Raw genomic sequence first — 24,923 nt, forward strand, 5'->3', positions numbered from 1 at the left:
TTAAGCCTACGAAGACTATTGTATCGTTAAAAATTATTTTTTTATTTTGTACGAACAAAATAAATATATTTGAAAAATATAAAAACAATAAAAAATTATACTTCAGAAGTTAATTTAGTATCAAAAACGTAAAATATTTGAGTAGCCCAAGACATGGCCAAAGATTGCAGCGCCACAGCACTGGGGAAAATTTAAATTTGTCGACTGGAATTCTTTCAGATGATTGACTTTCAGATAATCGACACTCTACTGTATTTAAATCATCAAAGACAATCTCATTCCACACACTAATTTTATTTGAAAATAGTAGGCAAGGCCAACAAAACAACTTTTGCATTTTTATTAGTGTTGCAACGAATAGTATATTCGGCCAAACTATTCGGCTTGATGAACGCACGTATGAAAATTGGTGTGCAAACTGCATTATGGCGAGGACCCTGTTCTCTATTGACCTGCTGTCATTATGCTTCACCAATCGTGTTAATTCTTGACAGTTGTAGCAGACAGACAAGAGTGTCATGGCAGTATGTGATAAATGATGATATCAAATGTGGATAACAATGAAATGACCTAAATGTGTAAATAACGGAGAAAGAACAGAGAAGGACCGCGAAGTGAAAATGTGAAAATAAATATGAAATTGAGTTTATAACATAATAGAACAAGTGGAGGCAGCTTATTGGTGTGAAATTTGCAGCTGTCAATGCCAAACAATTGTTGTCATAGACTTCAGAAAGCTAAATACTTGTAATGAAAGTCACTTAGCATGCATGGGCGAAAGCCTGGGGCCGTTCGGGCTACCAAGCTGTCTCGAATATGTGAAATCATAACGGTGACTTATTCCGACGTCCTATGTGTCTCTTTTCTCCGTTATCAACAGGCTATAAGTCACGTAATTGTAAAATGGGAAATCTACGACGGAAAAGTGACGAATCGAAAGTATCGTAAGCGTGTATCATGATGTATGCATAGGCATACGTGAACTAGAGCGATATAGGAAAGAGAAAGAGAAGAGCAAAGACAAGCGCTTAGAAAGAAGGATATGTGAGATCTGACCCGTGGGCAACCCAATTTGTTTTTCTTTCTTTCAAATTTTAACAACTAACATATTTTGAATAAATTTATTACCTTACTGGAAGAAAAAAAAGAAAAACCCATCGTCAGAAAAACGAAATCAACTATCTCTCTTAAATAAACATATTAAGTATCACGTTACAATTCTCTCCTTTAACATAAACATTCGTCCATCTAACAATAGCAGTCATCTGCTGCAAGTCTTAATGTTGACAATTGAAGTCCAACTTCGACGATTTATTGCAGCTCTGGACCACCTTTAACCTCACACCTGCTAAGACAATGGGTCACATGACGACTTTTCTCACGGCAAAACGTATAAAAAGCCTCCTCCTTCTTTAATTGGGGGAGTCGCCAATCGGACGAACAACGACGAAGTCAGACATCGAAGTCTCCCCCCATCGCAGACCTCCTCCACCTTGTGCCACACCTCGCACCGCCTTTCAGAAATTTAAGTCAGAAGTATCCATCCGATATTATCTCAGAGGTATGAAATATTATTGTGAATGGGATGAGAGAATTCGCGGATGAGAGAGAGATACTTCTCTCTCATCCGCGAAGTCGGAGTTTTGTGTTTTCTTTAGTTAGTCAGTTTAATAAACTCTTATTTTGTTTTTAAATGGTGTCGTTACTCGACTTTGCCAACGTCTTATCGTCGACCCCTCTGACTCTCCTCCACTCGCATAACGCGTAACTGAACATAACGCCATCCTTGACAAGAAAGTAGATCACCAACCTTTGGCGATATCGGAGAGGCTTTTCCAACCTCCCTGGCGGCTCACAGATAGGCAAGGTCAGACTCTCAGATGTGCGACGATTTTCGAATGAATAGGTGTATACGTGTGTGCGTGTGTTGATCTTTGTAATTATAAATTGTGAATACATGTGACTATTATTATTTTCTTTTTTATTTTGTGCATGTTATAAGTTATAAATAAATATAAACAAATAATACTAACCTGAAAACATAAAATCTAAATACCAAAATGATTAATATACTGTGATTTTGTTATTTCTTACTCCTGTTTTTAGGTATTCGGTATTCAGCCAAATAGTGATTAAATATTCGGTATTCGGCCGAATAGAGAAAAATAGGCCGAATACCAAATAGTTACTGAATATTCGTTACATCACTAATTTTTATGCATCCATAGAGCCATTTTATATCTTCATAAATTTTATCGTGAAAATGTCGAACAAATTTTTTTGTTGACATATTTATATTTAATTTAGGCATTGATCTTTCTCTTTTAATAATGTTTTCTTTTTCATTATAAGGTCTCGAGCCAAAACTTTTTGAAATAAATTTTCAATATCACAATTACATTCTAAATTGCTAGCTATAATATAAGGGCTAAAATTAAAAATAAAATTATAAAAACTTACTTGTTAAAATAAAATGTGTGATCAATATACAATTATACATACCTGGTACAAAATATTCGATTGTATGAATATAGTTTTGTGAAGAAACGTACATAAAAATAACATAAAATAGTCTTTACTTTTTAAATATTAAAACAATCCACCTAGTTAAAATTGCTCCCTACCAGTGGCTCGTGGATGGAATCAGAGACGGTCTTGGTAGGTGTGCGGTGCGGTGCATGCTTGCCAAATCCCGAGGGTGCCGATACCGGTTAATGTCTCTTTTGTCTCATCACTAGTATATCTCAAAGGACGCGACAGGGTTGTTGTAAATTTTAAACGTTTCTCATCATAGCTGTAAAAATCTAAATTTGTTAAACTTAAAAGTCATTTGTTTTCTAACTACTGTAATTCGTTTTAAGACCAGGTGTCCACGGAAATTTCCAAAATTTACAACTTTTACTCACTTTCATTGAACTGGAAAAATTTCTGTCTTTATTACATCTAATATTACGAAGAAATCAGTCCCACTGTACTCGGCTAGATATTGGTCCGGTTAGGCTTTTGTTTAAGTAAAATTCCGGCTCTTTCATCAGGGTTTTGTTTACGTCCCCAATTCCCTAATCGCTTAATTATTTAACTACTTCTTAAGTAGAAATAAGTCGAAACCAGTTACTTTGTACTCGAATATTTGTAGTCTCGGGAAAAAAGTGGAAAGACAAATTTTTACGACAACGGATACATAAATCGTAAATTTAAGGAAAATAAATTCTAGAGCCTTTTCTGTACCTGGTGCATCTCTCTCATTCATTAAATTTAGTTGTAAATGACGCTGTCGAAGTAACGGTTAATTTTTTAACATTATACAAGAATTGTACACGTTTTTTCTACATCCCCTTAGAGATGGGACATACGAAATCGTAATATCACTGGTTTAACATTGAAATCCGTGAGTAATATAAAATCGGAGAGCGGAATTAAAATATCAGATATTTTAATGGATTTTTTTAACTCCTGTCAACTATACAGAACTATCGTAAAAACATACCAGTAAATTCTTATCTGTTGGGTTAAGTTATGAATCTACTCGTTATTCATGTAATCGGCCAAATATCTAGCAGGCGGGCGGCTAACAGCCCAGAACTGGTCCCGGATAGAATTGGAAGCGTTATACGTGTAGCTGCCACCCAAGGTCCTAGGCTTCCACCGGCTAAACTGGGTGAGGTTGGTGCTCTGTAAAGCGCATGCGCGAATCTGGCTTTTTGGATGCTGAAAATACAGAGATTCCACTCCGCCACTAATATTCGAATATACAATAGCGATCTTATCTTTCTTTTCACGTGTAGTATAGAAATTTGTAATAAGATACATAATGCGGTTATAATAAAGTATTGTGCGATTATTTTCATATAATTAAAATTAATATGTATTTATTTTTTATAAAATACGAGGGAAGCGGCGCTTCCAATGCTTCTAATGACGGCACACCACTGCCATTCATAAATGCAGCCTTGTAGAAAGGTTACTTATGAATATATAAATTTATTCTTACAGTGTCAAAATATCAATTGTATTCACCTTAATAGAAAGCATTGCAGTTTATTCCAATAAACAATTGAAAATTTTATATTTCAATCATATTTTTGACATTGATTATAGAAATGAACTTCATGAAGGTCTGAAAATCACTTGATTTAACTCATTTAAAACTTCAATTTTTGAATGAGATTTTTTGATTTGGCAATTCATACCAACTCAAAGTATCTGAAAGATTGAAAAATATGTTATGAATCAAAGAATTGCAGATTTGTTTTAGACCCAACCTCAAATGTTTTAGGAAAAACTAGGAGGATCATCATTCTTCCTGGAATGATATCTTCACTTTGTAGCCCATTAGATTATTATGTATTACATGAAGCTCTGCTAATGTTGCCTACCCTAGATTATTTTTTTAAGTAAAAGCTTAGTAGTCAGATTGGCCCTTAAGTGCCTTAGTAAACAAATGCTTACATCAAATATTAATAGACAATTTAACATTTAGAGCTAATGCTTTTTCCAAGAACAATGGAAGTGTTACATAACAATGGAATTGTTAAGAGAAAGCAATGTGCAAGGTGCAGATGCAATTTTTTTCATTTTTGTGGGAAATCGAACATATTTTTAGACCCATCTAAAAATTCTCTAATTAGTCCAGAAACAGGGGGGCCCAATTCTTGCATTCTGTGAAAATGGATAAGGTTGACTATAATGTAATAATCTTAATCTTCACTATCATTACTTTTTGCATGAGCAATGCCAGGCCTATCTGCTAGTATATATATATATTGTGTGTGTGTGTGTGTGTATATATACATACATACACACATACATACACAATTACACAGAATGAAATTTGAAAATATCTTAAAAACTCAATTAAATCTTTTGAAATAACAGATAAAATAATAGCATATCTGTCTAAGCTTTCTAACTAGATTACAATCTCAAACATTTGGAAGTTAAAAGTGAGTGTATCTGTAGTGGAAGTTGAAGTGATTTGAAAAGTGAACAATTTGATTCAAAAGATAAATTGTGTCATTCAACCAACTTGATTTTACATCATTTTGATTGAATCGATCATAAATGATTCATCACTATTGTTTAAACAAGATTGAGCAGACTAGTAACTTTTGTCATAAAGTACTTATCTTATCAGTGCTTGTAAACAGTATTACAAGTATCATTTTGGAGAGATTTTTTCCAAATATCTTTTGTATTTTATAATTTTTTTTTTTTTTTGAATAAATTAAGTACAGTGCTTGTCAAATTACATAAAGTTTTTACAAAAACTATTAATAAACAATGCAAATTGTTTAAACGCTATGCCTTCATAGAAACAACATAAAGAGCATTGTTTTATGTTGTTTAATTATTTTAATGTCATGTTGCTTTTCTCCAAATTATAAAGTGTAAAATAAAAGCTCTAATCATCTAAGAGTTAATACACTGGATCTTTCTAGATACTGTATGTTACTTCTATAAAGATTACTTTCTCAGATCATAAAATATTTCAAAATTATTTTTTATAGGTCATTTCCTGTAAATTATTGGGACAAGTTTGTCAAAAAAAGAGTGAGTATTAATAATAAAATTTCTTATAAAAATAAATACAGTATTTAATTTGAAAATATTTTAAAATAAATTGTATATAGGTAAGAGAAAAGTACAGTGAAACATATGATTATGAAGCAATTAGTAATTTATTGGGAATGGATAAAAGTGGGTCATTCAGACAAGAAGAAGAAATTACTGGATTCTGGAGCTTGTAAGTATTAATACATTATTATTAAAAATATTTATTATTTTATCATATACATATATACAGTATATAAATATAAAAATCAGAATTAATGAACAAAAATATTAAAACATTTTAGTATGTTAAATGTCTAAATTACATCTAGATTAGTCATGTTTTTATGGATTTTGCTTTAAGTCTATTAATGTAATTTTATGCAGATAATCTATGCTAGTGAAGATTACATGCTGCTATTGTGAGAGATAGAAATATCTGGTTTTCTTCAGATCAGGATGTCTGACACCACTTGTGAATTTCAGCTCACACAAGAACACTACATGTGGATATTTTATGAAATGCTAATATTTAATAAATCTGTTAACAAAATGACTAATTAATTAAATTTTGTAAATGGAGCCATGTATTAGACAGATTGTCTGCCCCGATCTGGTGCGACCCCTTTTTATACACGTTGTGCATGAGAATTGACTCAAGTGACTTTGATTTAGTGTGTTCTAAGTTCAAGTTGTGTCTAGGTTATGCTGATATGAGCTGTCACAAACCGGCAGAATTATTGCTATTTTCTAGCCATTTATGACTTCTCTTACCTCATAATTCCATCCATTTGACATCATTAATAATCAACAGTCTTGATTAAGATTGTAACATAAGTCCAAACATCCTAGTGATTGTTGACTTAGACTGATATTTGATCAGGTTTATCTATCAGAATATGAGTGGGTGAGAGAAAGGAAGTGGGGTTTTCCACTTCTCCTAAGTTTTAACTAATTAATTTAATTGCTAAATTGCCCCTTCCAGACTCTCACACTTATAAATTTCTAATTTTTCTAGATAACATATAGTATGTATATTAGATGTGGGTCTGATGATTTTTGCTTGCTCCCAGTTTACTTTTATCTCCTGATGTTGCAAGTAAGCTGCCAGTATTTGTATTATCAAGATTTTTCTCAATTGCTTACTTATGTTCCCTGAGTCATTGTTGTAAATTACGTCCAGTGGCACCCACATAGACCAGTTTTGATTAGAAACATTGATCATCTATCGGGATGGAGTAGATCCTCAAGGCAGAATTGCGATTATATGGTTTTTTATCATTCCTTAGGATTTTGAAGATTGTTGGTTTGCGTCGATATACTAAGGTGATATTATTAGCGTTGGCTGCTTTCCTATGTATCTTTCTTAAAGATGGGATATAATTTAAGAAAACTCTTCATTTCTGATTCACTGATGTTATGTTTACATTTTGATGCTTGAAAAGTTCTGATAAAATTTTGCACTATTTTAATCTGATTGCTGACTATTGCTCTGCAATTTTTATGATGTAATTTGGCTTCATTACATCATCTTAGATGTTGGTACAATGGGTATATGCTGCTCTTATCAATGACCTAAATGCTGAGAATTTGATGTGACAGGGATTAATTCAATGAAACATAGATGTGATGCAGTGATCAGAAGCTCTGGTTACGCCACAGAATACTGGACAAATTTGCATACTTTCTTTGGTAGCTCTACTTTTGTCACAGTGTAAAATATAAAAACTTTGTTTTTTCTTTTGTAAATGAGATTTAAAATAAAATCTGTTTGAGTTAATTGAGTATTTTGACTTTTTTTTTTTTTCTTTTTGGTGTTTTTTCAACTACCACAATATTAATTATGTAGTAGGTGGTGAACAAAATAGAGGTTGCATTTTTAAAGCATACGTCAAGGGTAGCTCTACTTTTGGCCACCACTGTAGATTGATTTAAAAATATCCTAAATCAGTCATAAAACAAGAATTCATTGTATTAAGATTATTTATTAATTTTATAAAAAAATTTTATTTGTAAAAAAATGTAAAATTAGCAATAATACATTAAGTTTTATTTGATATTTTTAGAATTACTAGCATGGACTGGAAATATCAAATATGGAAAGCTGGAGTCACATTTACAGATAATGTGAGTTTTTAAGTTTTTATAAATAATAATTTTCACATTTATATAATTTTAATTAATTATAAATAAATCAAATACATACAAAAAAACCAAAAAATGATGTCTAATTATAGTACTTGTATATATAATTTGTGATATTTTTTAAAATGTTTTTTTCAATGAAATCCTATTACTATATTTACTCAAATATTAGATACAATTCAATCTAAGATGCACCTTAATTTCTGTATGTTCACCAATGAATTTTTTATATTTTTTTTAAAAAAATAGACATTTCAACAGAATCAGTTTTGTTGACAAGTTTGTTCAGTATTTATTGTACAGTAAAATAAGTCATATATCACTTCCATGGTATCAAAATCAGAAATCTTGTCATTTTCCATGTTAAGCTGTTGTGAATAAACAGTGGATTTGATACTCACATCTTTTCACAAGCAATCATCCTGTATTGTTTAAAGCATTGGCTATGCAATATTTTTTGAAAAAATACTGCATAACTTTTTCTGAAATTTTTATTCAAGTAGTATGATGTTGCTGTAATAGATTAATGAGATTGAGCTAAGTTGATCTGTTAAATATTTATTATTATGAAAATTGGTCTAATAAAATCATTAAAATAATGCAGTGGAATTAGTGACAGAGAAAGCACTAGAATCTCTAGTTATAATTTATTACATTGAATCTAAAATACACTAAAACAGAATGTCAAGTAAAGTTTTTTAATAACATTTATAACTTGGAAGTTATATTGAAGCTAAATGATAATTCTAAATAAGTATTTTTGACTAGCACTTTCAAATATTAAAAAGCAAAATATTTCAATAATTTATTTTTGGAAAATAGAAAAAATTACTTTTAACTTTTCTCTGTACAGTGATGTATTTATTCATCCCACAGTCTTCGTGCCCATATAGGTGTTGTGATGTATTTTTGTCTTTTATGAGAAGCCAGAGGGGTTGATTAATATCAGTTTAAACCTCTTTGGATTGGTGTCGACCTGGTCAAGGCCGCTTAATTGTTACTGGATGGCTGTATATATTACTGGTTGTTGGGATTTGTAAGATTCCTTTGACATCAGGACTGACACCAGTTAGGATTGAATTAATGCATCCTAACTTGCGAATTCTGCAGAATTTATCAGCAAATAACAGGGCATTTCTAATTTCTAGTGGGGAGCACAATGGGTAAGTCAATAGGGGACCATTCTCTGAATAAAGACAGGTTGACAGGTTAACTAAATAATAAGTTTAATATAAAAATAAAGCATAAGATACCATATACAAGCGTAAGATACAACTATAGATATGTATTCCTAAGCTAGAGGTCGGTGACCTAGACTATATGCATTTACAATTATTAGTGTTGTACAAGTATACCTATATGAGCCAATATCTACTGACTCTAATTTGAAAGCTAAGATTGAGAGAGAGAGAGAGTTTACATCTATATTATCATAACTCTTTTTGGAGTAGAGGCCATTGTATCAGCATTAAATTATTTGTGGAGGACTGGGAGGAACTTTGCACTTTGCACAAAAATTATAAATGTAATCCTTGTAACCCACCGTTTATGAAACCAAAAGGGGTTACATAATAGTGGGGTTCAAGTACCAGGCCTGGACTTTCCAAATAAAAAAAACAATAATTTCCACCACCACAGACAATAATTAACAATAAATATAAAGTTTAATTCTATTGACAACAAAAAAAATAATGGGTTAATTGACCCGAACAAAAAGTTAACTAATTGTAAAGTAGTAACAAAATCAATAATCAAAGAAACTTGTACGTATTTCTAATCAACAGAAAATATTTTTATTTCCACCTCAAACAATATGATTTTACAGCAAAAGATACTATTTCCTCTAGTTTATCACTGCTGTCGCTCCCACAGTGGTCACCTGAAGCTACCTACCTCTGTCGTGGATGTGCCGCCTTTTATTCTACCTCGAGTGCAGCTCCGCACTGTCTTAATTTACATAAGTTGTCGTTACAGGATCAGGCACTGATGCAAACTAAGTTTGCTTTTTCTTTCATGGTCACAGATGCTCGGGAGTTTGTCCTTAACAAAAAAAGAACCCCAAAAAGAAAATAATTAAATAAACATAACGCCCCAAAACAAAAAATAACGGTCGGACATTGACTCCTTTACATCCTTTGAGGACTATTATGGTGGGACGATTCTATATTGTCATCTTCAGAGTATGTCCACCTTGAACATCAGATGTGCTATCATTATATCCCCTGTAAGTGTGGGAATCTGATCAGGTAACCGTTTGTTTGGTAGCAATGACATGTCAAAGATGTCATAGCTGGCCAATGAAAACTAAACAAAGGTTTCATATTTCCTTCAATTGTTTTAGATTTCCTCCTCAGACTAAAGTTAAGTGTCAACTTTCTCACATAATTGCAATAATTTTGCAGGTCAATGTGAGGGAGGAAAGGACTTGTTGGTAGTTAAGTCAATATTTGCTATTCTCTCATTTCTAACTCCATGGGAAACAGATGGTAAAAGGGAAACATTTTTAAATCTTCTTTTTTTGTTGAAAATTTATATAAAAACAGCTCCAGGATTCTCACACTTCTGTGCACTTTTGAATACAAAGCTTAATGTACAGCTTTATTTGGATTTGTTGTACTTTGAAATATGGCATTAGATTACCATTCTGTTTAATTTGCTCAACCACTTTTTTCTTTCCTTTCATTTTATGTTGGCACTCTTGATTATAGTGACTGAGTTTTCTGCAACAGTGACACTTATTCTTCTTATTCTAATTTTTACTATTGTCTTGCTGCAATTTGCTTTTGTTTTTCTTGCTTCTGTGAAGTAGTCTTTAATACTTTCATTTCCCTACTTCTATTATTTTCTTTAAATTTATTTATAGTGCTCCACTCCTTTTTCTTTAAGCAGTAGTTTTCTTTTTACTTCTTTTGCATCCAGACTATCTTTATTTTGTTCAAATATTCTAACTCAGTGGTTCCCAATTAGTTATTCCTGTGTACCACTTCAAGAAAGAGCTCAAACTCGCGTACCCCTTATAGCAGAAATTCATATTAATCCATACTAATATTATAAATTCGAAGGTAATTCTGTGTCTGTCTGTTACCTTTTCATGTCTAAACCGCTGAACAGGTTTTAATAAAATTTGGCATAGATATAGCTTACATGTTGGAGATGGACATGGGCTACATTTTACTGTGAGAAAATATCTTATTCCCATGAGAAAATTCAATATATTGCAGGCGAAGCTGTGGGTAGACAGCTAGTTAGAAGAGTTTAAAAGAATAAGTTTTTTTACATTTATTACCTTTAAAATACAATTCTAATAATAATGAAAATAACATAAGGTTATTTAATTTTAATGCGACAAATGTGCATGATTTTCTTTGCACAACTTTGTAAAATCTGGTTGCTTTTTGGTCAGCTTCAGTCTCAAGTCATCTTTGAGTTGAAGTCGGTGACGATGTTAAGTTTTCATGTTATGGCGGGAAATCCGCTCTTGAAGAGGTATGTTGTGCAAAATGGTAGTAAATATTTTATTGTTGCTTCGCTGACATGATGATAATGATTGTTTCTTGCATAAGAATTTCGTTTAGGTAGTGTCACAAATGCATTTTTTTAATGAAATTTCGAGAATATTTATAGTTATAAATAAACGAATTTATGCATTCGACATCACGTTGTAAATTGCCGAATTTTTGATGGTCCACCCATTATTTTTTTGATTGCTTCATCTCATGCATTTAAATTTTAAATTGACCGATTTTAGATTGCCACGCATACCCCTTCATGCAATTTTGCGTACCCCCAGGGGTACACGTACCACTAATTGGGAACCATTGTTCTAACTAATTGGTCATACACAGATGGAAAACCCATGAATATGATAAGCATAAGTTTCTCTTCAAGAAATTCTATTCCAATATCATGTAACAATCTATGATGATTGGTTAATATGGTTAACTATGACTTAATGTTTTTATTTTTACTTTTTTTATGTTGATACTTTTGAAGAAAATCCTAAAAACTATCAACTGGCATAAAGGCCATAAATCTGATACTGTTTCTCAAGTATTATCCAACATCATCTTGGCTCTCAAACACTCTTATTGAAGATGTCCTTTTTGAAAGATTTACAATTAAAAATAATTGCATTAATGCATTATTGTACTTGGCTATTCTTGGCCTTCTAAAACAATATAACGATAGAAAGGGCTGTGAGAAGACATCAACCGTGGTTATGTTAATACTTTTTTAGTAATTATTGTTTGTTAACTTCTGTATTTTAATCTTCTCATTGTTATCTGCTATATTTTTTGTGTTCTGAAACTTTGACAATCATTCTTTATAACATTGCTTTTCTGACTTGTTTGGATTTTTTGGTTGTCTTTCCTGTATCCTTAACCTGTTACAGACATTTATAAGAATGTGAAAATGTTTAGCGTGGACAGGAAAACACAGACACGTTTTACTAATTAAACAAGTTTAATTTCACGCTAACATTAATATATATACAGAATAAGTTCGGATTCCCGCTGTTACCTACACACATTTCCAAGATCCCGAGCGATCAGATGTACCAATAGACCGGTAGTTTCTTTCTCGGTAACTACCTCCCGACAAAATTAGTTGCGTGCGTAAACTTAAACTAACTTAAAACTAAATTAAACTAAGAGATAGAAAAGATAGAAAGGGGAAATAAGAAGAATTAAAGGACAGAGGGTACCCAATTTTCCTGTTGGTTCTCCACCGTTCCTCGTCTCGGCTTCGTTCTCGGCTGTTCTTCCTTTTAGAACAATTTGGGTCCGTTTTGGCGTTTGTCTTATAATCGTCGACCAGATTCTTCTGTCAATCCGCTTCTTATGGCCTCCTTCTGCAGCGCTCCCCCAACTTTCCGTTCCAGAGCCTGCTGCCACACGTCTCTCGCTCTCCGAGTCCGGCCTAAGAATGCCTAAAAACCCTTTGTTTTCCTCTCTTCCAGCCCCGTTTTCGTCTTTTGTTCTAAGGCTACCCCCTGATGGGTTAGGGGTGAGGCGAGTTCTTGGAAATCCGAGACAAAGGAACAAAGAAATCAGAAGGAAGGAAAGTTCTAGAATTTAAATTAAACTAAAACTATACGGACTAATAATAATAATAATAACAATATTAATAAAAGAAAAACAGGCGTGTAGCCACAAGAAAACCAAACATAAGCCAGAAGAGACAAAAGCAATTAAGAACCTCACTATAACAGGCATGAACTCCACCAGATAATTACAGAAACACACTGTTTTAAAAAGTTAAAATTACTAGTCTGTCCATTAACCATCTATGGCCAAGTCAGAAATGAAAAAAAGATGTGAATCCAAAGAAACTATCAGCAGGTATGTACAAAATCTCAGTTATGCCGAACAAGAAGGAAGAGCTCAGTTTTTATGTTGGCAATACCTACTATGTGTGCACGAGTAGACTCACTGAACACAAAGAGAATATTAGGAAAGGACTAACAACTATGGCTCTCACTAAAAAGTTAATTTGCAATAGGAACACTATGCCTGTTTAGCAAGACACTGCAATTATGATAGATATTGCTAGACATCTACTTATATGGACTGCCAAAGAACTTACTAGCTCAATCATGTGGATCCTCTCCTAAACAAAGAAAAAAAAAATTCAGATTCCAATCCACAGATAAGCTCTGTGAAGCCACACTAGAACTATTACTCAACCTATTTAATGAGCTTCACTCCTCATAAGATATAGCACAAATTTACATAATGGTGTATTCCAGTTCTGTCTGATGTTTATTATTTTTTATTTGATTTTATTTGTTTCTGATTTATGTTTTTTGTTATTTTGTTTAATGTTTCATTACATGTTCAAATATTTAAATGAGTTGTTTGAAACTTCCAAATATTCAAAGATTTTTAATGCATTTTCAATGTTTTTGTTCAAAGCTTGTAAGATCTGATGATGGGATGTTTGCTCCCAAAACATTTAATCCCTAGAAATTCATGACCTGTTCAGTTATTTTAGCTTTGTTCTGTTCTTCCTAATAATTATAATTATAAAGCTGTAAATTTGAGAGAAAAGATCTAGGTCAGGGCTTCTTAAACTTTTTTTTATTCATGACCCCATTTATGATTGTGATTTTTTTCGTGACACAAAAAATATAAAATAAAGATATATACAAATTTGCAAAAACAATAATGGTGTGCTACCACAGTTCACTCTTGTGTTACAATGGAACAGAGACAACTGAATACACTGAAAAGCGACAACACTATGCTAGTTCACACTACAATCAGTGTTGCTGAATCACTGTCTCACTGCACCAGAAGTGGCACAAAGCGCAACTCACGAAACCTATGACACAAAGCATGCCTCACTTTCAAACTCATTTTCAAACTCTCACAAATTATTTTCAATATTTTGCATTAAAATCTCATGACCCCAAGATTTTGCTAAGCGACCCCAAATGGGGTTGCGACCCATAGTTTAAGAAGCCCTGATCTGGATGATAAATTGATAAATAATAAAACTTCTTAGTTTCTCCAAAAAAAACCTATATAATATTAATTTACTTGACTGACTATCTATGCTTATAACTATTAATTCCAACAGAAATATGAACATTATTTTATTTTATAGANTACAAATTTGCAAAAACAATAATGGTGTGCTACCACAGTTCACTCTTGTGTTACAATGGAACAGAGACAACTGAATACACTGAAAAGCGACAACAACACTATACTAGTTCACACTACAATCAGGGTTGCTGAATCATTGTCTCGCTGCACCAGAAGTGACACAAAGCGCAACTCACGAAACCTATGACACAAAGCATGCCTCACTTTCAAACTCATTTTCAAACTCTCACAAATTATTTTCAATATTTTGCATTAAAATCTCATGACCCCAAGATTTTGCTAAGCGACCCCAAATGGGGTTGCGACCCATAGTTTAAGAAGCCCTGATCTGGATGATAAATTGATAAATAATAAAACTTCTTAGTTTCTCCAAAAAAAACCTATATAATATTAATTTACTTGACTGACTATCTATGCTTATAACTATTAATTCCAACAGAAATATGAACATTATTTTATTTTATAGAAAACAAAATGTATTTTTTTTTTTATAGATTAATAATTTATACATAAATTTAATTTTTTTTTTCAGTCTTTCCTGTACAATCTTTGGTATTTTACATTCTCTGTGATGGGAAATTTCAATCATTTTTTCTTTGCTGCACATTTATTAGATGTAGCAGTAGGATTCAAAACTTTACGGACGATTTTGCAGTCTGTAACGCATAATGGAAAACAGGTAAAGTATCATTTATTTTTATCATGTTTAGAATTTGTTCAAAATTTATAAAGTATTGAAATAAGAACTTTTATTATAAAACTTTCAATTATTCAATAAAATATTTTTTTAAATAAATATAATAATAATTAATATAATTTTAGATTGTTTTAACTATTACTTGTTATTATATAGACTTTATTAATTATTTAAAAATAAACAAATAGTATTTAAAGTTTTAATAAAGTTATTTTATGAATAAAAATCAGAATTGACAAAATTTGATAAGAGCATAAAACAGAAAAGTTTTTAAAATTAATTATATACAGTAAACTCCCATATAACACAATGAAAAAATTGCAACTAGTACTCATACAAAATTCTAATTTTGTCATCCAGAGATAGGGGAGGACGAGGCAAGTTCGTCAATTAAATTTTCTTTGAAACAAAATAAAAGGAGGCTCTCTTTAGAGGCTAGACAGTTGAGTTTTAATGACGGCTTGTTGAGTGTGGTGTCTGTGTTGTTCTCCAACAAGCATAGTTGAAATATCAAATAAGTTGTCTGTTTCAATTTATTATAATATTTTGCTTCCATTTATATAGAATTGGCATGTTTTGTTATAATTCCATAATAACAAAAGTTATTTTTCCTGTTAGAAGGATAAAACATCATCTTATTCACATGGCCAGATTATGGCTTGGTATACTATTCTCAGGGTTCCACTTAATGTTTCTAAATCATGACTATGGGGCATCTTCGGTAGTGTTGCCGATCTTGTTCCTGGTTGTTTTGCTATGGTTTGATTTGGCCGCAAACAACAACAAGCAGAAGAAATAACTGGATCCCCATACAAAGCCACACTAGAAGGTAAGGCTNCGTGACACAAAAAATATAAAATAAAGATATATACAAATTTGCAAAAACAATAATGGTGTGCTACCACAGTTCACTCTTGTGTTACAATGGAACAGAGACAACTGAATACACTGAAAAGCGACAACACTATGCTAGTTCACACTACAATCAGTGTTGCTGAATCACTGTCTCACTGCACCAGAAGTGGCACAAAGCGCAACTCACGAAACCTATGACACAAAGCATGCCTCACTTTCAAACTCATTTTCAAACTCTCACAAATTATTTTCAATATTTTGCATTAAAATCTCATGACCCCAAGATTTTGCTAAGCGACCCCAAATGGGGTTGCGACCCATAGTTTAAGAAGCCCTGATCTGGATGATAAATTGATAAATAATAAAACTTCTTAGTTTCTCCAAAAAAAACCTATATAATATTAATTTACTTGACTGACTATCTATGCTTATAACTATTAATTCCAACAGAAATATGAACATTATTTTATTTTATAGAAAACAAAATGTATTTTTTTTTTTATAGATTAATAATTTATACATAAATTTAATTTTTTTTTTCAGTCTTTCCTGTACAATCTTTGGTATTTTACATTCTCTGTGATGGGAAATTTCAATCATTTTTTCTTTGCTGCACATTTATTAGATGTAGCAGTAGGATTCAAAACTTTACGGACGATTTTGCAGTCTGTAACGCATAATGGAAAACAGGTAAAGTATCATTTATTTTTATCATGTTTAGAATTTGTTCAAAATTTATAAAGTATTGAAATAAGAACTTTTATTATAAAACTTTCAATTATTCAATAAAATATTTTTTTAAATAAATATAATAATAATTAATATAATTTTAGATTGTTTTAACTATTACTTGTTATTATATAGACTTTATTAATTATTTAAAAATAAACAAATAGTATTTAAAGTTTTAATAAAGTTATTTTATGAATAAAAATCAGAATTGACAAAATTTGATAAGAGCATAAAACAGAAAAGTTTTTAAAATTAATTATATACAGTAAACTCCCATATAACACAATGAAAAAATTGCAACTAGTACTCATACAAAATTCTAATTTTGTCATCCAGAGATAGGGGAGGACGAGGCAAGTTCGTCAATTAAATTTTCTTTGAAACAAAATAAAAGGAGGCTCTCTTTAGAGGCTAGACAGTTGAGTTTTAATGACGGCTTGTTGAGTGTGGTGTCTGTGTTGTTCTCCAACAAGCATAGTTGAAATATCAAATAAGTTGTCTGTTTCAATTTATTATAATATTTTGCTTCCATTTATATAGAATTGGCATGTTTTGTTATAATTCCATAATAACAAAAGTTATTTTTCCTGTTAGAAGGATAAAACATCATCTTATTCACATGGCCAGATTATGGCTTGGTATACTATTCTCAGGGTTCCACTTAATGTTTCTAAATCATGACTATGGGGCATCTTCGGTAGTGTTGCCGATCTTGTTCCTGGTTGTTTTGCTATGGTTTGATTTGGCCGCAAACAACAACAAGCAGAAGAAATAACTGGATCCCCATACAAAGCCACACTAGAAGGTAAGGCTGAAATTGAAAAATCAGGAACTTGCAGAAGGGCAATGGATTTGGAGAAATCGGATTCAAAGTTCACTAAAGAAAAGGGGCAGAAAAGCCCTAAAGAACCAGAAAATGATGATGAAAATACTTATTGCATATATTGCAATGAACAATATGGAACTACTCAGGAAAAGTGATTCACATCTGCTGCAGGTGTGAATTGTGGGCTCGTGACTGTACAGATATGGAAAATGAGTTGGTTCAGTTTATTTGTGATATGTGTAGGGCATAAACAATTTGCTGTTAAGCATATTTCATTTCTACTGTTTGTTTGAGTTCACTAATTCATTTACTTTATATTGCTTTTAACATGCATTAGAATGTTTTCATTTATTATCTGTTTGATTCTTTTTGTAATTAATTTTTGTTTATATTTTGTTTACTTAAATATGCTTTTGAACTTGTATTTCGTTATTATAATATTAAATAGGTTTTTGGGGTTGTATTTCTTTGTTTTTGTAGTGAATTCCAATTTATAACACAAATTTATATACCTGCCTACTCTGCCTCATTACTGTTGCATTTCTGCATCATTGCTATGTTTTTATAAAGTTATTATTATTATGATTATTTTTATTTTCAAACTGATTTTAAACAGTTCTATGGTAAGGTTACATTCTGGTAGACAATAAATAACACTTTTCTTTCAGTTCACAGCAGTATTTGTTACAAAAAATTTAACTTATTCTTATCGTGCCAAAGTTCCCTGTCCTCCCCTATATGTTTTCTTCAACTTCTAGGCCTTGGTTTAAACTTGATAATGCATGTCTCAAATAATGCAATTTCTATATTGTAGAATGTGTACAGGACTCCACTGTATATAATTATTAGGAATTTCCTCTTGTAGAAATTTTGATCTTAAGCATTTTGAAAACAAAAGTCTGATTTGATCTGATTATGACTAAATTACACCTTTATAAGAGTTTGGATCTGACACTGGAACAAACTTGTCTTCTTCACTATTGATATCTGATTAATAGTATATGACTCTGACATCTCAACTAAGAATACTTGTCTTTTTGATTGAGATGTCAGTCATATACTATTAATCATTATTATTTAAGTTAAAACCTTTTAAGCTAAACTTGAATGGAACAAATGGAAAAAATATTTGTAAATTAATGTTATGTGTAATGTTTGATTAAAATAGCCAATGTTTGATTAAAATAGGTTTTGAGTTGTTTGTTGGACTGTCAGATGTGTAAAATATGCTCTATTCCATTCACAAGTAGAAGTGAATGGATCTGTTGGTACTGGTACCTTTTGTCTTTTGTATATACCTGATATATAAACATAAAGCTATTCCATCATGTCACAAAGTAAACTTATTTTAGACAACTTTTGATATGAAAAAATTATTGAAGATTATATGTAGTATTTTATAATCCATGCCATTGAAGTCAAAAGGTTTTTAGCACATAATTGAATTCTGCATGCTTTAAATACAGGGATTTTGGATGCCTATGGCCAAGAATAAAAATGGTGCTTTTTTAATTTTTATTATTAAAAAATAGTAATTTTATTCTAAAAAAATGCTATTGTAAAAAAATTATCTAATGACATTTAAATACTATATAAATATAAATATAAAAGTTTTTTTGTGTTATTAATTTCAAATACATATTATTTCTAAACCTTCTCCTTTGTGTCTTTATTAAATCGGCGCCTATGGCGGGGGCCACATTGACCATACCCTAGTTACGTTTAAATATAATCTTTGAAAATATTGTAGGTTATAATAATGTTAGGTAGGTCTTGACAATTGAATAAGCATCATATCAATTTTTGAGTATTTATATTTCTACAATATAAAATATAAGCAAAAAAACATTCATATTTTATATTTTTTATTGATTTTATTATATTTAAAATTTTTATTACTTAAAATATAATAATTTTAATTCAAAATATTTTTTATTATTACAGTTGGTTTTAACAGTTATGCTGTTAACAATTATTGTTTACATATACACAGTAATTGCATTTAATTTTTTCCGAAAATTTTATGTCCAAGAAGAAGAAGAACAAGTGGATCAAAAATGTCATAATATGTTAACGGTAAATTTATGATTTATTTTTTATTTTTAATTACGATAGGAAAAGTCTTGTGATATTAGATTTTCTCCCCCTCTTTAATAGTAAAACCCTATGAATGTATAAAATGTAACGAGTACAACCAACTGAAAATTATAAATTATTTATAAATTACTGTACATTTTAATGAAAAACATTTGTCATTGAGATTTTTGAAATTATTATATTATAAATATATTAATATTTAATAATCAATAAAGCTATTTTTGTCTGTAACTTTAGTTCTAAAGTTTGAAAAACTATGTAATGGAACAAAAGGAGAAAATATTTGTAAATTAATTTTATGTGTAATTGAATTTTATAGTATTTTTAAACATTATTTAATCCAAAGAAAATAATTTTTATATTAAACAAACACACAATAATTTTTCTCTCCTTCAACAACAAATATCAGTTCAATGTTTTTTGTGTTTTGTTAGCTTTTCTTAGATATTGTGAGATTCGAATAGTCCCTGGGTCTAATTAACAATTTAAATATAAAGTTAAAATTATGAAGTAAAATATTCTTTCATTTTGAGGTGAAAATATCGTTTTTCTAACGAGGGAAAACTGATAAAAGAGCCACTTCCTTTAACGGAAGTAGAGACATCCTTTTGTTTCCCAGTTATCTATCACAAATCTCACCATCCTGGGAATTGTCAATCCCTCAATAATTCCCCTTTCCTTCTGTTCACATGGGAGAATACAAATAAGCTGATTGGTCACAAATCATTAGATATAGTCAAAGATCTACATGATTCGGGGAGTACGTCGAAGGATTTCAGAGAAGACCGACGTAGTCCATATTTGCTCCATAAGACCAACGCCCTTAGTCATATCCAATCGAGTATAAAAATGAGTTAATTTAGGAGAAAAGAAGAACTTATAATATTATGCCAAATAAAGACCTCTCCATGAAACGAAGTATGATCATAGAATACAGATGAAGATAAAGACAAAGTAAACTTTGAGGTAGTATGATTATCAATGAATTTGTGAGCTCTCTCTCTCAAAGCATATATTTTAATTGAACCCATATTCTCTCTCAATCGCTCATTTTAATTATTGGATTATATCCATTTTGTATACTTTTGTTTATCCTAGTTTATTAAATTCTTTTATTCCTATGTTAAAGAAATGTCTCTTATTCAACATCTGAATCAAATCCATATTATCTCCATACTCATGTTAATCCACGTAACGGTAAATTGATTAACTGGTGTCGGGATCCTGACGTAGGAACGAAGAATTGTGAAATCCTTTAGTTCTGCTTTAGATATATACAACTGTAAGTCCCTCTGCCCTCGATTTTCCTTGAATTAGGAAAAGCCATTCTTATAGACGACCCGAGAACTAGTTTCACCAACCAGCCGCCGAATAAGTGGTACCAACAATCCTAGAGGAAAGGTACCCCAGGCTAATCTCACAATATTCTACAATATGATTTGAAAAAATTATCACTGATAATATATGATAAGAAACTTTTATTCTAACATCTATTAGCTGATTGTTTATGAAGTGAAATTTGAATACATAAACTATGAATATTTAGATTAATTACAATCATATGATCACTTGTCAGTAAAACAGTACAAAATCAAACAAACTGAGTCACAAACACATATGATTGGAATTAAGATTCAATGATGAATTCTAGCAGTTCATTTGCAGATAAATTGTTTGTATTATACAATTAATCATCCTGTAGAATAGCATGTAGAATTAAAATCTCAATATTTGATATTCTGATAACATTATTCAAATAATGTCTTTGGAAAATATCATATGATATCTGATAATGATAAATAATTTCAGATTGCTATCATTATTATTTGATAACACTGAATTAAAAATTTAAATACTGAATATTTTTTCCCTAGTGTTTTGTCTTCCATTTATATAAAGGTGTAAGAGCAGGTGGTGGTATAGGTAAATAACTTTTATTAATAGATAAATTTTCACTAAACTTTTTTATTTAATTAAAATTTTAAAATTTAATTCTTAGGTGATGAAATTGAGCCACCTGATGGAGATGACTATGAATTATACAGAATTATTTTTGACATCACATTTTTCTTCTTTATCATTGTCATCTTGTTAGCCATCATTCAAGGTACTGTAAAATTTGCATATTACATATAATTTGCAATATTATATATTATAAATCATGTATAGTCTTGTATAAAAATTATATAAGTAATAACCAAATATATATTTAATTTTTTAACCAACTGAACTGTAATATGTATAGGGTTAATAGCTTATTCGGGATTTCAGAAGGAAAGAAATGTTACATGATTTGCATCTTTAAGTCTTTAAAAAACAATTTTAAGAATTCCAGTATTTGCTTAATTTTCAGATAAAAGTCAAAAACACAAAAATTTTTATGAGAATTTCAAAAAATCAATAATTATGTACAAAAAAAATTACATAAGTATAAGAAATGTAATTCATTTAATTGAAAATTCTATAGCAAATCATATTTATTGTAATATCATTTATAAATAATTCAATATTTTTCCTTGTTTATCCTTTAGTTAGTGATGTATGAGTTAAAAAATAAGATTCAGAATTAGTTTGTTTAAAAATTTAATTTTTTAACTAAAACAGACTTTAAATTTGATATTTTATTTTATATCAATGTTTATACATTATAACCATTTTATAAATATATTAATGAATATTTTAAAAATATTTGTAAATAATAATAATGGAAATAATAATTTTACATAACAATACACACAAACCATTTTGTACTAGAATACATGAATCTTAGAATATTTATGGGCTTAAACTACCCAAATTTCTATATTATTTGATATATTGTCTATTATGGTGATTTATTGCATTCCATATAAAGAAGTTTTTGAAGCTATAGGTTTTATATTTTAACAGCTTTATATTATTCAATAAATGCACCAATGTAAATAATTTAAATATTTTGAAATTTAACTTTACAACTATAGACAAATATATGAATTTTATATTAAATGCAAGAATTCTTTATTATTAAATCCTATAAATCAAAAATTTAGAGCATGGATAATATTATTATATATTTAATAATATAATTTCCAATTTATAAAGATTTGTGTGCGCCTTTAATATCTTTTATTACTTAAATTCAATTTATTTCCCAGTCTTTATTGAATATTTATCTATTTATAGGTTTAATTATTGATGCATTTGGCGAATTGAGAGATCAGTTACAGAGTGTAGTGGAAGATATGGAGGTAAAATATATTTGAATAATACATGATTCTATAAAAACATTAATAATTAAATTATTTTGCATAATAACAATAACATACCAGGTATATTTCGTATAATCATATTATTTATGATTTATTACTTTGTTGCATAAAACTATTAATAATATAAGTATTTTTTAAATACAAATTTAATTTTAAATATAAAATTCAATTCATTTTCTACTAAAACCTTCCAAACAACTGAATTTAGACCGAAAAATTCAAAATATATTGAATATAGGACTTATTAATTTACTATAGCAAAGGCCAGTTTTTCATTCAATTTGGAACTTGTAAACAATACTTTAAGATTTTTTTATTATAATTTTTTCAATATTTTATTTTTATCATTAATGAAAACATGCTTTCAATCAAAANGAACAACATAACGAAATATAGGTTGTATAATCATCATTTTTGTTATAAAGGTTATTTATACAGTTGAATCTTCGTAAAAGTAATTTGTGTTACCATGAATTGTTTTCCAATTCTTTGTTGAAAGGTATTGTAATACATATGAAATTTATTTTCTTAATACAGTAGAGCCTCGAAAACTCGGCACTCCGGATAACTCAGCCACACCTTGGCAGGGCAAAAACAAACTTAGGCGAACTTAATAATCCCATTTAAACTTCATCTTTTTATATGGAATGAAGATAGCGCTGATTGACCAATGAGCGCTTCGTAGTCCTATTGGAGGTCCGTGCGATCGTCTGATGATCGACGGCCAATCATCTATTCTGTTTTCAAAACAAACGGTCGTTTCTCGATCCGCATTTCTATGGCGACAACTGTTGCTTGTTTGAAAAAGAGGAAAAGCGCGGGAACCATACATCTAAACGATTCCATCACAACAACAGTACTCTGCGATGGCATCTTCCATTAAAAGAAAACAAGTGAACATGTCTATGGAGCAAAAGTTACGGGCATTAAAGAGACTGGATAACGGAGAAAGTGTCAGTGCAGTGGCTAAGGACTTGGGAGTTGGCTAGATAATATTCATTGTAGACAGCTTTATGCTATTCTGAGGTCTGTCTTATCAGGTAAATTACTGTACACAGTGTATTCATTAATTTTCATTTTCATGTAATAAAGGCTCTATGCCTTCATAAAGGACATACTTTTCCTTTGTTTAAGGGTATTTGGGCAGTTTGTTGTATTCTCAAGCAAACAATACATACAAGTACAGTACAGTATTTTCTGAGGAAACACGCATACTTATCCTTTTTTAACACCATTCCCGATAACCCGGCATTTTCACAAACTTGGCCACCCTTCAGTCCACATTAGGCCGCGTTTTCGAGACTCTACTGTATAAGCATTTCAAACAGAATGTCATGTTAAACATGAACTAATACTCACTATCTGAAGAAATTCCTTCTCTTAACATTAAACTAATATTTTTCAAATTTTCTGAATTTAGTTTTTGTTCATGCTAGTTAAAGAGTTTAATAAATGGAGTCTTTCAGATCTTATATTTGCATTTTTTAAAAGTGCAGTGGTATGAGACAAAGTGAAAAGACTACTTTGAAATTAATTTTTTCTATTGAACATTTAAAAGCAGATTGACTGGAGATAACTGTTCTCTTAAGCATGAATCTCTTTACCCACAGAAAAGATATAATTGGAAACTGGTTCATTTGTAATTGTGATAGGATAGCTAGATTGAGAGAATTGCAAAATAAGTGATATCATTATGCCAAAATAATAAAAAGTAACTTTTGAAAACTCTGTTTTTACTTTCCTGTCTGTATATATAAAACATAAGGAAAGTGTGGTGATTGGTCAAAAAATGACCACCTCAAGATTTTTACATTTGGGCTCAGGACTCTGAAACATTAAGAAATGCAAAAAAATTTGGGTGTTTTTTCTGTATATATGGATGTAAGGGTGTGGGGGGGCATGATTATGTTCAACCTGTTTGAAGCTTAATAACTCCTGTGCATTTTGTCAAAAATTTCAGAAATTTTGCAGGGAAGTTTGTGATTGATGCTATTTAATTTGGTGATTAAAGGTCAAGGGGATGGGAAGATAAAAGGATGTTGTGTTTATCTCCAGTACTATTAGACTTAATGATGATTTTACTTGTTATTAGCATTTACATTTTTTTTATAAAACCCATCCAAACCCTCAAAATTAAGCTTTTGGCCATTTTATAATAAAAA

General features: G+C 30.4%; 1 protein-coding gene across 1 annotated transcript in view; it reads left to right on the plus strand.

Moving 5' to 3' along the window:
• Positions 1–24,923, plus strand: part of LOC111638197 (ryanodine receptor-like) — a 98,130-nt gene that overhangs the window by 50,722 nt on the left and 22,485 nt on the right. Inside the window, exons 16-23 of the mRNA XM_023383868.1 lie at positions 5,508–5,550; positions 5,631–5,743; positions 7,617–7,677; positions 14,839–14,985; positions 19,361–19,492; positions 21,388–21,436; positions 21,513–21,620; positions 22,676–22,740. Of these exons, the coding sequence (XP_023239636.1) occupies positions 5,508–5,550; positions 5,631–5,743; positions 7,617–7,677; positions 14,839–14,985; positions 19,361–19,492; positions 21,388–21,436; positions 21,513–21,620; positions 22,676–22,740 (718 nt within the window). The remainder of the gene's footprint in view (positions 1–5,507; positions 5,551–5,630; positions 5,744–7,616; positions 7,678–14,838; positions 14,986–19,360; positions 19,493–21,387; positions 21,437–21,512; positions 21,621–22,675; positions 22,741–24,923) is intronic.

The sequence above is a fragment of the Centruroides sculpturatus genome, unplaced genomic scaffold (genome assembly GCF_000671375.1).
Source record: "Centruroides sculpturatus isolate CEXI.00-Female unplaced genomic scaffold, Cexi_2.0 scaffold1127, whole genome shotgun sequence".
Classification (NCBI taxonomy): Eukaryota; Metazoa; Arthropoda; class Arachnida; order Scorpiones; family Buthidae; genus Centruroides; species Centruroides sculpturatus.